General features: G+C 41.9%; 1 protein-coding gene across 1 annotated transcript in view; it reads right to left on the reverse strand.

Annotated features, from left to right (window-relative positions):
* Positions 1–15,476, reverse strand: part of LOC137339595 (lysophosphatidylcholine acyltransferase 1-like) — a 183,706-nt gene that overhangs the window by 16,378 nt on the left and 151,852 nt on the right. The window contains exons 12-13 of the mRNA XM_068001907.1: positions 9,329–9,427; positions 157–295 (exon numbers count right to left, since the gene is read on the reverse strand). Coding sequence (XP_067858008.1) covers positions 157–295; positions 9,329–9,427 — 238 coding nt within the window. The remainder of the gene's footprint in view (positions 1–156; positions 296–9,328; positions 9,428–15,476) is intronic.

The raw sequence follows: 15,476 nt of genomic DNA on the forward strand, positions 1-15,476 counted from the left end.
CTACTGTACTAGTAAAACAGCAAGAAAGGGGATCTCAGAAGCAACAGGCTCATATTGGGACTTTTGACAGAAACCTGGTTACATTATGACTGGAGAAGTATAGATTTAACTGTTTACATATTTTATTGGCTCCAATCAAGTGAATGTTACACTTACTATAACTGATCTTTCTCTTCTGAGTTGTATCAATGACTTCAAATAAGTTTGATACATCAAGCTTATTTACTCCCAAAGCAGTCTTCAGAATGCAGGCCAGATCATCATCTACTATAGTTCCTTCAGCTGACTCATACATCTATTAAAGAAATGTAAAATGTTCCCATGTTAGATGTGTGTAGTAAATTGAAATTACACATATGAGAACAAAATAGTCTTGAGATTTTCTTTTTGCTGTGAGAATGCTTAACAAATTTATACAATTAAACAATTATTTTAGAGGTGATTTTACTAAAGGTGTAAGAGGTAGGATACTATATGTTATCGCCATTGCCTGTAATAATATGGCATGAGGTGAATTCATTACTCTTGCATCCATAACTTGATATAAACCTTATATGAAGCATATTCCATTTTACCCTGCATCTGAACAAGCTTAATCACTTGCAAAAATGGGAAACTGGAAAGTACATTTGGGTTTGGTGATATTGTGACATTTAATATTAAGTCAATGTATGTTATATTCAAACTATCAGTAAATTTGGCAACAGGAAGAAGTTAATTAAAAGAAAAACCTGAAAAATTCCACTTCCTGTCATTTATAGCTAGAAATCATTTCAGGGTATATAAAATGGATGCTGGGACAAAACAAACTTCAAATGGAAATGTTAGCAGCTGCAAGCAGAAAACGCTCAAAATACTGCTTTTAAGAAAAACAAGTATCAAATTAGTTGCAGTATTGTCAAAAAAATTGAAGAATTAATACTCTCCCATTTTTGAAAGAAATTGGATTTCTAGTGAAATTGTAATGGAAGAATCTTGAGCTCTTTCAAGGTCTCTTAGATTACTTAGTACACAAAGTTCAGCAAATTTAAATTTTTCTGAGCCACTGTCCTGTAATTACCCCATGAGAAATTTGAAGTCCTTGTAATATTGCTGAATTATTTCCACTAGACACATTCTGCAATACATTAAGGTTGCTGGTGCTCTGAATTTGCCCTGCATGGTGTATTCAGAGCAATGGCAGCAACACAAATAAGAAATTGGCTACAGGATAGGAAGTAACAGATACTTATTAGAAGAATTATGTCAGGGGTGAGGGCTTAGGAGACTGCTGAATCGGGGCCTCAAGAATTGGTGTGGTATCCTAACAGTTTTTAATTCACATTAATGCTTCGGATTTATAAGATTTAAAAAGGATCAGGTTTACAAACTAGAAGGGCTGTTGAATCTGAAGAAGCAACTCCGGAACAACAAAATGGGTCAGACAAAATACCATGGTAAATTAAATTTAATGAAATATGGACAAGTGCATAGTGCAAAGTATTGAACATAGGAAGACAAAATGAGCAACTTAAGTATTCCATGAATGGTGGGTGATGAAATAGCTAAGCATCAGGGCTTTAATAGGCTTGATACCTAACATGTTCAATTACTGCAAGGCGGTGATCAATAAAACAAAAGGAAAGCAAATGTATATAGCATCTTATCATATCCTCAGGATATTCCAAAGTTCCTCATACTGTAACAGACCTGTACACAACAGTACTGAATTACTTTTGCATTGTCATCATTGTTATGTAGGTAGATGAGGCAGCCAATTTGCACACAAGATCCCTTAAACAGTAAATTAGTGACCAGTTAATCTGTTTTGGTGGTATTGGTTGAGGGAGGAACCTTGGCCAGGATACAGGAAAAACTTCTTGTTCTTCGAGTAGTGGCATGGGATCTTTGAGCATTTGGTAGACAGGTCCTCAATTTAACAGCCTGTCATAGCACTTCTGATAATGTTGCATTGAAGTGTCTGCCTAGATAATGTGCTTAAATGCTGGATTTGGACTGATTCAGAGACGAGCGCCCTACCATGATGCTGAGCTGTCACTTGGACAAAGCAGTAGAATACAAGGCAGGGGAAGTCCTGCTCAAACCATACAGTGTTCTGCTCAGCCCACAACTTCAGCACTGTCTTCAGTTCTGATCACAGACATAAAAGAGATATTTAAGTCCTGGAGACAGTTCAGACAAAAGTCACAACACTTATCCCTAATGTCAGAGCAATGAATGATGAGGAAAAACTGGAGCAACATGGCTACCCCATCTTCTACCCTTCATAAATTTAAGTTCATCCAAATCTCTGCAGCCCGTATCCTGACTCGCACCAAATCCCATTCACCCATCACCCCAGTGCTCATTGACTTACATTGGCTTCCGGTCCCTGAACGCTTCCATTTTAAAATTCTCATCCTCGTGTTCAAATCCCTCCATGGCCTCACCCCTCCCTATCTCAGTAACCTACTCCAACCCTACAAACCCACCCCCCCCCACCCCCCACAGAGTGCTTCGCGTCCCTCCAACCCTGGCCATCTCCCACTTCCTTCACCCCACCATTGGTGGCCATGCCTTCAGTCGTCTAGGCCCTAAGCTCTGGAATTCCCTCCCAAAAATCTCTCCGCCTCTCTTCATTTTAGATTCTCTTTAAAATCTACCTCTTTTGGTCACCTGTGCTAATGTCTCCTTCTTTGGCTCGGTATCAATTTTTGTCTGATTATGCTCCTGTGCAGCATCTCCAGGAGTTTTACTACGTTAAAGACGCTATATAAATGCAAGTTGTTGTTGTTGCAGTCAGCCTTGAAAGGAGTCAACTGAGATGTGACCTTATAAAGTTATACAAAATAATAAAAGGTATAGAAAAGGTCAACCTGGAACACTACTTCAAACTAAACTGTAACAAGTAGAACAAAGGGTTATAGGTTCAAGTTAGTAAAAAGCAAATTTAGGATTGATGTCAGGGCGTCCTTCATCATACAAAGAATGATTAATACTTGGAACAGACTTCCAGGTACGATAGCTGGTAGGGTCTTTTAGGATAAATGAGCTAAGGTGGGCTGAATGGCCTTCCTCATCTGTATTTATCTTGTGACCTTGTGAACAGATGTCCAAAAGCCACAATTATGGATTGAGTTTCTGTTTGTGTATCATGCCCAATATGGATGCTTTGTACCCTATCCTCCACTTACCACCTCAATTGTGATGGAGGGGGTGGCATAATTGTATTGCTGTTAAGAGAGTCAGCACTGCAACATTTGGAGTTGTAGAATGGGAGCATCAATGAAACTTAACAACAGCTTCCTGAAAATATGATCAACTGTTTAGTTGGTAAAATTTACAGATTCACATTCTTCAATTTAAGCAAAAAAATCTAATTAATTTGTTTTAATCTAAAATATTTATTTGATGCTAGGTTAAGGTGCTTCAGGATCTGAAAGGAGGAAATAAACTGACAGAGTTTTGATTGTTAGGAGAGTTTCAATCTCTGTGGAATGATTTTAGCTGCCAGTGAGCAGCAAATGCATCCAGTGAAAATCAGAACTGGATTCATTGAAGCAAATTGGCAAAACATTAAAAGGTACCACTCAAGAAGATATACAGCAGCCAATAAAAGGCATGGTGATGATCCTTAACTCTGTTTCCTAGACTGTTAAAGAAGTGCAGCTTAAAGTGAGGATCTCTACACCCTCTTAAGGAAAGAAAGTTTCTATCAGCCAAATTAACCAGGGAAAGGAAATTAAGTTAAAACAGGAAGCAAAATTGGTAAGAAGAAATAAATCGAGTTACATCGAAACTACAGCACAGAAACAGGCCATTTGGCCCAATTGGCATTTATGCTATGCACGAGCCTCCTCCCTCTCTACTTCATCTAACTCTATCAGCATACCCATCTACTCCTTTTTCTCTCATGTGCTTATCTAGCTTCCCCTTAAATACATCTATGCTATGCTTGTGCACCTGTATCCCTAGGTTCCTTTGCTCCTCTATCCCATTTAGACTCTTATTATCCGAGTAGTATGTGGCCTCCTCAACTACTTCTTGTGGTAGTACATTCCACATTCTTACCACTCTTTGGGTAAAGAAGTTTCTCCTGAATTCCCTATTGAATTTATTAGTGACTATCTTATATTTATGACCCCTTGTTTTGGTCTGCTCCGCAAGGGGAAACATCTTCTCTACGTCTACACTATCAAACCCTTTCTTAATCTTAAAGACCTCTATCAGGTCAAGCCTCAGCCTTCTCTTTTCGAGAAAAAAAGAGCTCCAGCCTGTTCAGCCGTTCCTCATAAGTATATGCTCTCAGTTCTGGTATCATCCTTGTGAATCTTTTTTGCACCCTCTCCAATGCCTGTATATCCTTTCTATGATATGGAGACCAGAGCTGTGTGCAGTACTCCAAGTGTGGTCTAACCAAGGTTCTATACAAGTTTAACATAACTTCTCTGCTTATCAATTCTATCCCTCTAGAAATGAGCCCCACAGCTTGATTTGCCTTTTTTATGGCCTTATCAACCTGTGTTGTTACTTTTAGTGATTTGTGCACCTGTATCCCTAGATCCCTTTGCTCCTCTATCCCATTTAGACTCTTATTATCCAAGTAGTATGTGGCCTCCTTATTCTTTCTACCAAAATGCACTACCTCACACTTATATATACTGAAATTCATTTGCCAATTACATGCCCATTCTGCAAGTTTATTAATGTCTTCCTGTATTTTGTCACCGTTCTCCTTGGTATTAGCTATACCCCCCAATTTAGTGTCGTCCGCAAATTTTGAAATTGTACTTAACGATTTGGACTCGGGAATCGGAATGTAAATTGTGAACAACAGTGGTGCCAGCACCGATCCCTGTGGAACACCACTTCCCATCTTTTGCCAGTCTGAATAGCTACCCTTAACCCCTACTCAGTTTTCTGTTTTGTAGCCAACTTGCTATACATTCTGCTACCTGTCCCAACTCCACATGCTCTGACCTTAATCATGAGTCTACAATGCGGCACCTTATCGAAGGCATTTTGATAATCCAAATATATTACATCTACTATATGCCCTTATCTATTCTTTCAGCTACTTCTTCAAAGAATTCAATAACGTTGATCAAGCATGATTGTCCCTTCTGAAATCCATGCTGACTATTATATTTTCTTTCTCTTGATGTTTTTCTGTTACATCTTTGACTAAAGATTCCATTATCTTTCGTACCACTGACTTTAAGCTAACTGGTCTATAGTTCCCTGGACTTGTTCTGGCTCCCTTTTTAAATATAAGATTAACATCAGCTGTCCGCCAGTCTTCTGGCACTATTTCCTTTTCGAATGTATTTTTATCTCTCTTTCTCTCTCTCTCTCTCTCTATTATATACATATATACCTCTGCTTTCACTCTAACTTATTTTAATATTTGTGGATGCAATCCATCCGGACCAGGGGTTTTATCCTAAGTTTGATTAGTTTATCAATTATCTCCCCTTGTTCTATCTTAAATGTTTTTATATCTTCTTTAATCTCTTCTAATATCCTGCCCACCTTGTTAGTCTCCCTGGGAAATACTGAGGCAAAGTAACTAACCAATATTTCCGCCATTTTGCTGTCATTACCTGTTGAGTGTATCTTGTGTATCCCTTAGTGGCCCTATCCCTATTCTGATTTTTCTTTCGTTATTTATTTGTTTTTTTGGAAACCTAATTGTTTCTTTGACAACTCGCCTAACCTCTTCGTATTCCCTTTTGTCATCCTCTCCTTTATTGTCTATGTCCTTGGAGTATGCCTTTTTCATTAGTTTCTATTCTACCCTGATCTCTTTATTCATCCACGGTGTTTCATTATTGGCTAGTTGTTCTTGCTTTTTAGAGGAATATATTTCTCCTGCACTCTATTGATCACCGTTTTAAATATTTCCCACTCCTGCTTTATCTCTTTGTCTGTCAACATTTTTTTTCCAGTTTACCTTCCCTAGTTCCATTCTCATCCTCTCAAAATTAGCTTTTTTCTATTACTTTGGTCTTTGTCTTACTTGTGTCTTTCTCAATCATTATTTTAAACCTATTGCCTAGATGTTCCCCTACGCTTACTTCTCTTATCTGCTCTGTTTCATTTTCCATTACTAGATCCAGCAATGATTCCACTCTTGTTGGGCTTCTCACATATTGAGTAAGAAAGGAGTCCTTCACACGCTGTAAAAACTCCATTCCTTTTTCCCCTTTCCCAACCTCTTCTTGCCAGTTTATTTGGGGGTAGTTGAAATTTCCCATGATCATTATTTGATTTTTTTTACTCATTTCATAGATCTGCCTACATATTTCATCCGCCACTTCCCTTCTACTATTAGGTGGTCTGCAGAATATACCTATTAACATGACTGATCCCTTCTTATCCTTTGTCTCAATCCATATGGATTCTGCTTCTATCTTAATGTTATTTGTGCTCCTTTTTTCTATTGCCATTATGGTATCTCTAATTAGTACAGCTACCCCAACCCCTTCTTCCTTCCCTATCCTTTCTCAATATCCTGCAACATTTAACTGCCAGTCTTGTTCCTTATGTAGCCAAATTATAGGACACAACAGAAAAAGATAATGACTAGTCCTTAATTAAAATGTATTTGTTCGCTGCAGACTAGAAGTATGATTGGTTGAAACTGTGCAAATCAACTGCAGAAAATTATTCCCCCACTCATGGAAATCATTTAACCAGAGTCCCCAAGTGCACGCAGACTAGTCTTCTGTGTTTTTAGCAAGTGAACTGTCCAAGAGTTACAGAAAAAAAAATCAGAGTGATAGTTTTGGGTGGGCATTTTAAATAGCTTAACTGAATAAGAAACAATGCAGATTCAATTAGAAAGAATTACAGATGAGCTTGACAGCGCCAGCATACAATGCACAAGAGTATTTTACAACAACATGATCACTGTTCTTCTAAAGTGTGTAGAAACTGTAAGTTGTAGCCAACAAAGATTTAAAAGTGATAGGTCATGCTTTGTGAATGAAGTGGAATTCTTTAAGAAGGAAACAAAATTAGTGGATGAATGTTATTGGTGAACATAATTGGGATTTTCAGACGGCATTAGATAAAGTTCCACGTGTAGACTGTTAAAGTTTAAGGCTTAATTAACTGTTGAGAAACAAACCTAGTTGGATTGAAAACTGGCTTGGGAATAGACAGCAGCAGCAGATGATGATAAAGGGGGAAAAACAGCTCCTTCTGGGGCAGTGGCTGGTGAAGTTCTATAGGATCGGTTCTTTGTGTCTCCTGATCTTCACTGCTATAAAGGACACTGCTCACATTCAAGGTCCTCTGGACCAATAAGCAGATAGGCTAAGGAATGACAGATGGATTTTAGTGCACATGTAAGTGTAAGGTAATACTAACTGGCACAGGTAATGTGAAATGTCTGTACACAATGAACAGATAATCTGTTTTTGGTTATATTGGTTGACAAAGGAATGTTATTTGAATAATGCCATGGGATCTTTTATCTTCAACTGAGCAGGAAGACTAGGCCATGGTTTAACATCTCACTTGAAAGGCAGCACCTCTGACAAAGCAGCACTCATTCTGTACTGCACTGAAGTGTTAGTCTAGCACGTGGTTCAAATCCATAGTGGGAACTCACAACCTCAATTTTTTTTTCTTCTAACAAAAAGTTGCATTTATATAGTGCTTGGTCATGTTCTCAGGACATCCAAGGGTGCTTCGCAGCCAATTAATTATTTATGAAGTGTAGTCACTGTTATGAAGGCATACTTAGCAGCCAAATTGTGCACATGGTCACACAAATGGCAAATAAGATGAATGACCCAGTTAATCGTTTTTTGGTAGTATTCGCTAAAGGAATAATGTTGGCCAGGACACCAGGAAACTCCCTGTTCTTCTTCAATAGTCTAATGCAAATTCTTACACCACCTGAGAAGACAGATGGAGCCACAAGTTAACGTTTCATCAGAAAGAGGGTACTTCTGACAATGCAGCACTTCCTCAGTACTGTACTGAAGTGTCAGCCTAGCTTGCATGCTCAAGTCGTGGAGTGGAGCTTGCACTCAACCTTCTGAAATTTGACTATTACCAAAGCTGAAAGAGGAAAGGGATTTGGGTGTGATTAGTGATCATTTATCAAAACTACCCAGCCAATGTGAAATGGTCATCAACAAAATTAATTAAGTACTGGATTGCAACTTTGAAGTATTTGATTAGGTTAGTTAATTTAACCTAGCAAAGATTACTGATGAGCCTACATTTGGAATCCTGTGCATCCACCTTCAAAAGGACATTGACATATTAACAAGGGTTTAAAGAAGGACAAGGAGGACTCTCTGATTTATGGTTTTAAATTATGAAAATGGAATCAAACAGCTGAACTTGTTTTCATTACAGAAAAGACCGAGAAGGGACATGATCCAAGCCTGTAAAATGCCGGGTGGCGTAGGCAATGTAGATGTAAGCAGGCTATTTAGCATGCACTGATGGAGCAGGATTAGAAGCACAAATACAAAAGTCAGCTAGCCTCAAGCAAGACTAGAGATTAGAAAAATTCCTCCCCCACCATAAGAAATGAACATATATGGAACAGACGTCAGCAAAAGCAGTTAACTCACACAATTAACTTTAAAAATATATAGAAGTGTTGGATACATATTGGATTATGAATGGGATTAAGGGTTATAATGATAAGTATATACAGAGATAATCAAATACTCCATGGAACATGATGGTTCCTGTGCTGCTGCAGCCATGGATATGTCAACTGTGCAAGGCAAACCAACCAGGGTTAAATAATGGAGTTTGCAAGGTTAGATATGCTGGAAGTTTGCTCAATTACCTTTGGAATCAGGAACTTTTTTTCCCCCAGAACTTTCCTTCATAGGATAAAATAAAGTTGGGTAGAGTCTTTGAGAGAGTACATTGTATAAGGCCTGTGGAAGGTTGGGCTTGATGGGTCAAATGGTCTTTTCTTGTTTGATGCTTTCTTAGTTATATTATATTACCCCTGCACACCATAACATAAGTATAAATATTAAACTCAAATTATTCATAAAACTAAACTATCCCACAATTTGTTACTGCAGTACTTACCGTTAGTTGTTGCAGCATAAATGTAAATAAATTTTGTTTTCAGACTAAAATGGAAAAGTTTTGCTGAATTTCAAGAGACTGCTCATTTCTGTACTGATCACATTTTGCTCCAATAACAACATCACAAGATACATTGGCACCAGAACCAAAAACTGCTTGAAAAAAAGTGGTCATTTTAGTCAGCCTCATAAAATCACCCTGCAGACACTCATTAAATTCTTGACGGCAAGCCCAACCAAAATGAATAAGTATCCACTACATAAGAGATACTTACTTTAAATGCCAATTTAATAGTTTCATGAGTTTTAGATGGTCTTGATACTACAGACAAGGCAATCACATACTCTCTGATATCAATTGTTCCATTTTCATTCTGAAAGCAGAAATACGCAAGTTCAGTAAACTGCAACGCAAGTATACAAACCTAATGAAATCTGGGAAACACCAGAGGAAGAGAACAAACTCTACAACTAAACACTTTAGGAATGTACATCAATCTAGTATTGGTTAAAATCTTTACAATTGTTAAAGGCGATGTCTTACATAAAGATAAAATGAACTGTAAAGAGGTACCACAATAAAGGCAGCAGAGGGTGCTATATGCTACACAAACATACCGATACCTTGCTAAGAATCACAGAAGCAGACATCTCTGCAACAGCCAGAAACAATGCATACCCAAATATTCATTTTAAGGCTTTATATCACAAAGGTGTATTGAGCATCTATGGTTTATTCACGCTAACTTCTGTAACTAGTATTGATTTTTTACCATCCGAGTCTGTGACATATGCTCCAGCATACTCCATGATCACAGCTTTTTAAACTGGCCTTCTTTGTGGCCAGTATTTCTGACTAGTTACAGTTAATCTTCACAAGAACTATTTCCTGTTATGATAAAAAAATAACTATTTTTTGCTACTATGATTTATCTCCACACTGGCTCATTAACTGCATAACAGCACAGCAACTCTGGAGTACACAGGGGTATTCTGCTATGGCAAGTCTCCACAGAATAAATTTGAAATTATGCCTAAATATAAAAGAATTGTAAAAATCAGTCACCAAATACAACAGGATGCAGCTTGCAGAGAAATAAGTCATCAAAGAGGCCCATCACAAGTGGACAATTTTCTTGTAAGCCTCTGAATCTCGACATGTATTCTATACGTAATTCAACTAAAGTCGAGAGAATACTGTAAACTTCAAGCAGTTTTTAACCATCATCTGAAGTTTCAGTTTGTTGACGACAGCCTTGAAGCCAATCTCTGCTGTTATTGAGTAGAATATATGTGGATTTGATTATGTTCATGTGGAGGAGGGGAAAGAGAAAGAAGGGGCAGTGCTTTTGTTCTCTCTGCTGACAATACTAGGCAGTGATGATCCAATTGCCAGTTTGCAGTATTCATTCAATACAGGGTGACATTCAGCTACAATGATCAACAATTTATCTCATTTTAAAAATTACTTGAAAGTTTATAAATTCATACAGGAGAAATTTACAATAGAATCTTAAGAAGCTCAGTGAGAAATAATATACAGTTGATTCTGTGCTGCATTTTCCACTTATTGACCACAGATGGACAGAAATCTGGTCTTGTGTCTAGCATTACTGAAATTAGGAGGAAATAAACAGGGACAGAGTTAGAAAACTGGTATTTGTGCAATTACTCAACAAAAAAAAATTGGAACTAGCAAGGGGAAAATTGCTGCTAAACTTGTGAAATAAAAATATGTACTATTTTAGATAGCTGCAACCAGTTTTCAATTTTATAATTAACAGTCATAAATGAGCCAAATTAAAAATCATAGTAAATAAGAAAACTGCAAATGCTAGAAATCTGAAATAAAAAAGTAGTAAATAAGGGTCTGAAATAAAAATAGAAAATAAAGGAAGACACAATGCTTACTACAGAAAGATAGGTTTAACACTGCAGTGACCTTTCAAGAGATCTAGGGCCTGATATTAGGAGGGAGGCGTGTTGGCAGCGGCGGGGTCGACTGGGCGCGTGGGTATCGCGCCCAGTGAAATCGGGGTCCTCCGCACTTGATCACAGCCTAATTGAAGGTACTTACACGTGCTTCCGGGTTTCCCGTTCCAGACCTGCGCAGCGGGCGCACAGCGCACCCGCATCACAGGCTGTCAGCAGGAGGAGCCCTATTTAAAGGGGCAGTCCCCCAATGCTCCTCCTGCAGCAAAGAACCAATTTTGGAGCATGGAGCAGGCCAGAGGCAAGGCTGCTCCAAGGTTCTCTGACTCTTCACTCCAGGTGCTGCTCGATGGGGCGAGGAGGAGGAGGGAAATTCTGTTTCAATCCAATGCAAGGAGGTAGCCTGCCTCAGCCACCGCCACCAAGGCGGCCTGGTTGGAGGTGGCCGAGGAGGTCAGCAGCAGCGGCAATGTGTGCCGAACCTGGGTCCAGTGAAGGAAGCGCTTTAATGACCTAACCAGGTCAGCCAAAGTGAGTATACTTACGCATTCTCCCACACTCCGTCTTCCACATCGCCTCCACCACCACACAACTCCTTCTGCAGTGCTACAACACTCTCGCATCACTCCTCGCATCCACTCATCCATCATCCTCACCTTGCTTGCACTTACTCACCGCCCCAGTTCCCATTCGAACACTACCACGCAACCCAATCCTCATACAATCTCATGGCTCTGTCTCATATGCACCCTCCAATGCATCTCCCTCACGGTCATCCCCACCCACACCAATGCATGCAGCGGGTCACCATGCAACCATCACTCAATCACGCCTCTGTGTTTTGCCTTGATAGGAGATGAGATGCCAGAATGCCCGGGAGAGGGCAAGGAGCAGAGGGGGCCCGCCACATCAGGTGGTCTTAACAGATGCGGAGCAGCAGGCACTCGAAATAAGCCGGACGCTGGAGTGCCTGTCCGTGGCTGATGCCGAGACTGGGAGTGCACAAGCGGCTGGTGACAGAAAACTAACACTCAGCACTCATGATAGCGAATGATCTTAGCATCACTTGGCATCTGCAGCTCCTCAACATCTGTCCACATGCTTAATATTGCTTTCTGTTCTCTTGCAGGGCCATCTGCAAGCGCCGTGATGGCGAATGGCGATTCCTCAGAGGACCTGCCGGCCTCTGAGGGTGCATCGTCACATCTGAGCCAGCCATCCACCAGCGCAGGTACACACACCTCGGTGGGTCCCCGTCCTCACTTAGTTGGGCTTGCACATGGTGAGTCACCACGTGCATGTGAGCACGAGCAGACCCTGGTGGCAGGGGCAGCCATAGAGAGTTCGCATCAGTGGTAGCACTCTTCTCCAGGCTCTGCTCAGCTGGACCCACATGCTGAACCCTGGGGGCCAGCCATGAAAAGGAGGGTCATCGAGGGCCAGCAGCACATTGCCGAGGTACTGGAACAGTTGCCTTGCGCACTCTCCACAATCGCGCAGAGGATGGAGGAGTCCAACTCCTGCATGAGTGGAATGGTGGCACAGGTGCAGGAGGGTATCTCCGAGATAGCGTCACAGGGATGTGAAGACATCTCTGAGATAGTATCATGGGTAGGTGCAGGAATGTCTGCGATGGAGGAAAGGCTAGCCTCCATCGAGCTTCAAGCACGGCTCAACAAGGAGTCCATTCAGGCCCTGACAACGGCCGTTCGGATTCAGGGTGAGCAACATTCTGCCGCCTTAAACAGGCTGACAAATACCTTACAACTGGCCTTCCAAGGCATCACACAAGTCTTCCAAACTGTCGTCCAGTAGGGTGGTAGGAGTGATGTGGGCCTGGGCCAGGAGAGGGATGATGGTGAAAGGGGACATGGAAGTGGGGACACCACTCAAAGCGCTCCCACGTCTCATCCGTTGCCCCCCTCTCAACCAGTACCCACAACGCTGCCTCCTCTCCAGGTGGCCGAATCTGCTCTCGCACAGGTGCAGGTGGAGCAGTCTTTGGAGGGGCCCTCACGGGCACCGAAACCAGAGGGCATCCGCGCAAAGCATCTCATTGGTCAGGGCATGGACAAGAGCAACCTGCCATTACCTCTGCTGAGGCCACAGGGGTAGCACCATGTAGGGGTTCCTGTAAACGTAAGGCGATGGTTTTGTGAGCACAAAGGGGACGCACAAGGGTGTAAGACAAAATGTAATGTTTTTGATATCCTTTCGTTTGTTTTGCAAAAAAACATAAAAATTTGTTATCACCACTACTGCCACGTCTTTGCAAATCTTGTCTGGTTTGTGCAATAATGCCTTTTCCTGAGGATCACAATGAAGACCTATACCTGATGCCGCCCATTGTGTCACTGCAGAGTGGGTGTAGGTGTATTTGCAGGGCTCTTTTGTGCAGACGACTGAGAGACACCGGCAATGTCCCCGGTGGCACCCTGGAAGAATCCGGAGGAGAAGTTGTTGAGGGCAGTGGTGACTTTGACAGCGATAGGTAAGAAGATGGTGCTCGGGCCAGCCGGGAGCAGCTCGGCATCAAGGAGGCTGCAGATGTCCATGACTACATGTCTAGTGACTCTGAGCTTCCGTGTGCACTGCTGCTCAGAGAGGTCCAGGAAGCTGAGCCTTGGTCTGTAGACCCTGTGGCGAGGGTAATGCCTTCTGCGATGCATCTCTCTCTCTGCGGTTGCCCTCCCTCCTGCTGTGTAGGTGGATGTGTCACAGCACTGTGTTGTGGAGCTCCACGTGTCAGAGGTGGACGGCGTGGATGGCGAGGCTGGTGATGCTGTTCGCCCTCCGAGGAGGTCATGACTGCAGCTATGGCGGCCCCCATCTGGAAGATGTACGTTTGAGGGGGTCTGCAAGGTAGGTAAATGTGTCTGCACACTGGGGTTTAGGTTGCAAGTTTGTGAATTTTATTGTCAGGAGGAGGGTGGTGCAGGCCAAACTTGGTCCAAAGTGACAGAGTGGCCTCCAGCAATGAGTGAGGGTCTCCCCCCCCACCCCCAACCTGTCAAATGGACCTTTGCAGCTGCCACAGGCTGGTGGCTGAAACACATTCATTTCAACTGGGAGTGTTTCCTCCAGTACAGGAAATACGCTCAGTTTGGATGAAAATCCCACCCCTCCTAAAATATCCTCCAAATCAGGTCTGCTAACGACCTGAAGTGACAAAACAATTGGTTTAATTGGGATCCCGCCGGCTTTAATTGCCGGTGGGAGTCCCGCATGCGGGGACTGCGCGTCATTGGGGAACCCGGAAGTGGGCGGGTTGGAGCCGGGCTTCGGACCCACCCCGGGAATCCCCAATTTTCAGAGACCACCCGCCACGAACGCACCCGCTCGGCCATTCTAAAATCGACCCCCTAGTGCTGATTGACGTGTTCTGCAGTTCTAGCATTTTCTATTTCTATTAAAAACTAGAATAGTTTAGTTACTTTATTAAGTTTTATTTTAAATATATAGTTAACAACACCCTCACTCATTTGAAAATAAGCATTATGGGGTAGAAGGGTGCCCTGGAGCTTGGACTTATTCACAGTTGCCTCTTATGCCCCTCTGCTCAACCAATACTACACCAGTGGAGCAGAACTCACTGCTGTTGTACTGGCCACTGCCTTAGATAAGGTATGCCACTGAAGCAGAGATGCACCTGCTTGGCCACGAGTAGACAAAACTTTCTGATGATAATGGAAGGTAGGCATAAGTAACAGGAGGCCAGATACACTATGGTCTATGCTGGTGGGAATATAACAGCCTTCATGAAAGAACTGTGTTCATCAGCAAAAGGGCAAGTATTGGTAAGATTATGGTCTTCAATTAATTACATCGAGTGCGAAAAAGTTAGAGATTTAAACCAGCTCATAACCAGTAGGTTACAACGGTATTGGGAATATACATGATTCTAATGTTTTCCTTTTGATAACTTGCCAGTGGGAGGATTTTCATGAACAAATAATTACTCAGAGACGAAAGCCAGTTAAAACTTGCCTGAGGGGAAGTTATTTTTAAAAAATAAATAAATATTCTTTCTTCTCCTTCCTACACACTATTCTGCTGAGTGCCAGTCAGGCAACATTTTTCTAAGTGACAGTTTTTAAAAAAATTCGGTCATAGGATATGGACGTCGCTGGCTAGGCCAGCATTTATTGTTCATCCCTAATTGCCCTTGAGAAGGTGTTGGTGAGCCGCCTTCTTGAACCGCTGCAGTCCGTGTGGTGAAGGTTCTCCCACAGTGCTGTTAGGAAGGGAGTTCCAGGATTTTTGACCCAGCGACGATGAAGGAACGGCGATATATTTCCAAGTCAGCATAGTGTGCGACTTGGAGGGGAACGTGCAGGTGGTGGTGTTCCCATGTGCCTGCTGCTCTTGTCCTTCTAGGTGGTAGAGGTTGCAGGGTTTGGGAGATGCTGTTGAAGAAGCCTTGGCGAGTTGCTGCAATGCATCCTGTGGATGGTACACACTGCAGCCACGGTGCGCCAGTGGTGAAGGGAA

Source organism: Heptranchias perlo, chromosome 2 (genome assembly GCF_035084215.1).
Source record: "Heptranchias perlo isolate sHepPer1 chromosome 2, sHepPer1.hap1, whole genome shotgun sequence".
Classification (NCBI taxonomy): Eukaryota; Metazoa; Chordata; class Chondrichthyes; order Hexanchiformes; family Hexanchidae; genus Heptranchias; species Heptranchias perlo.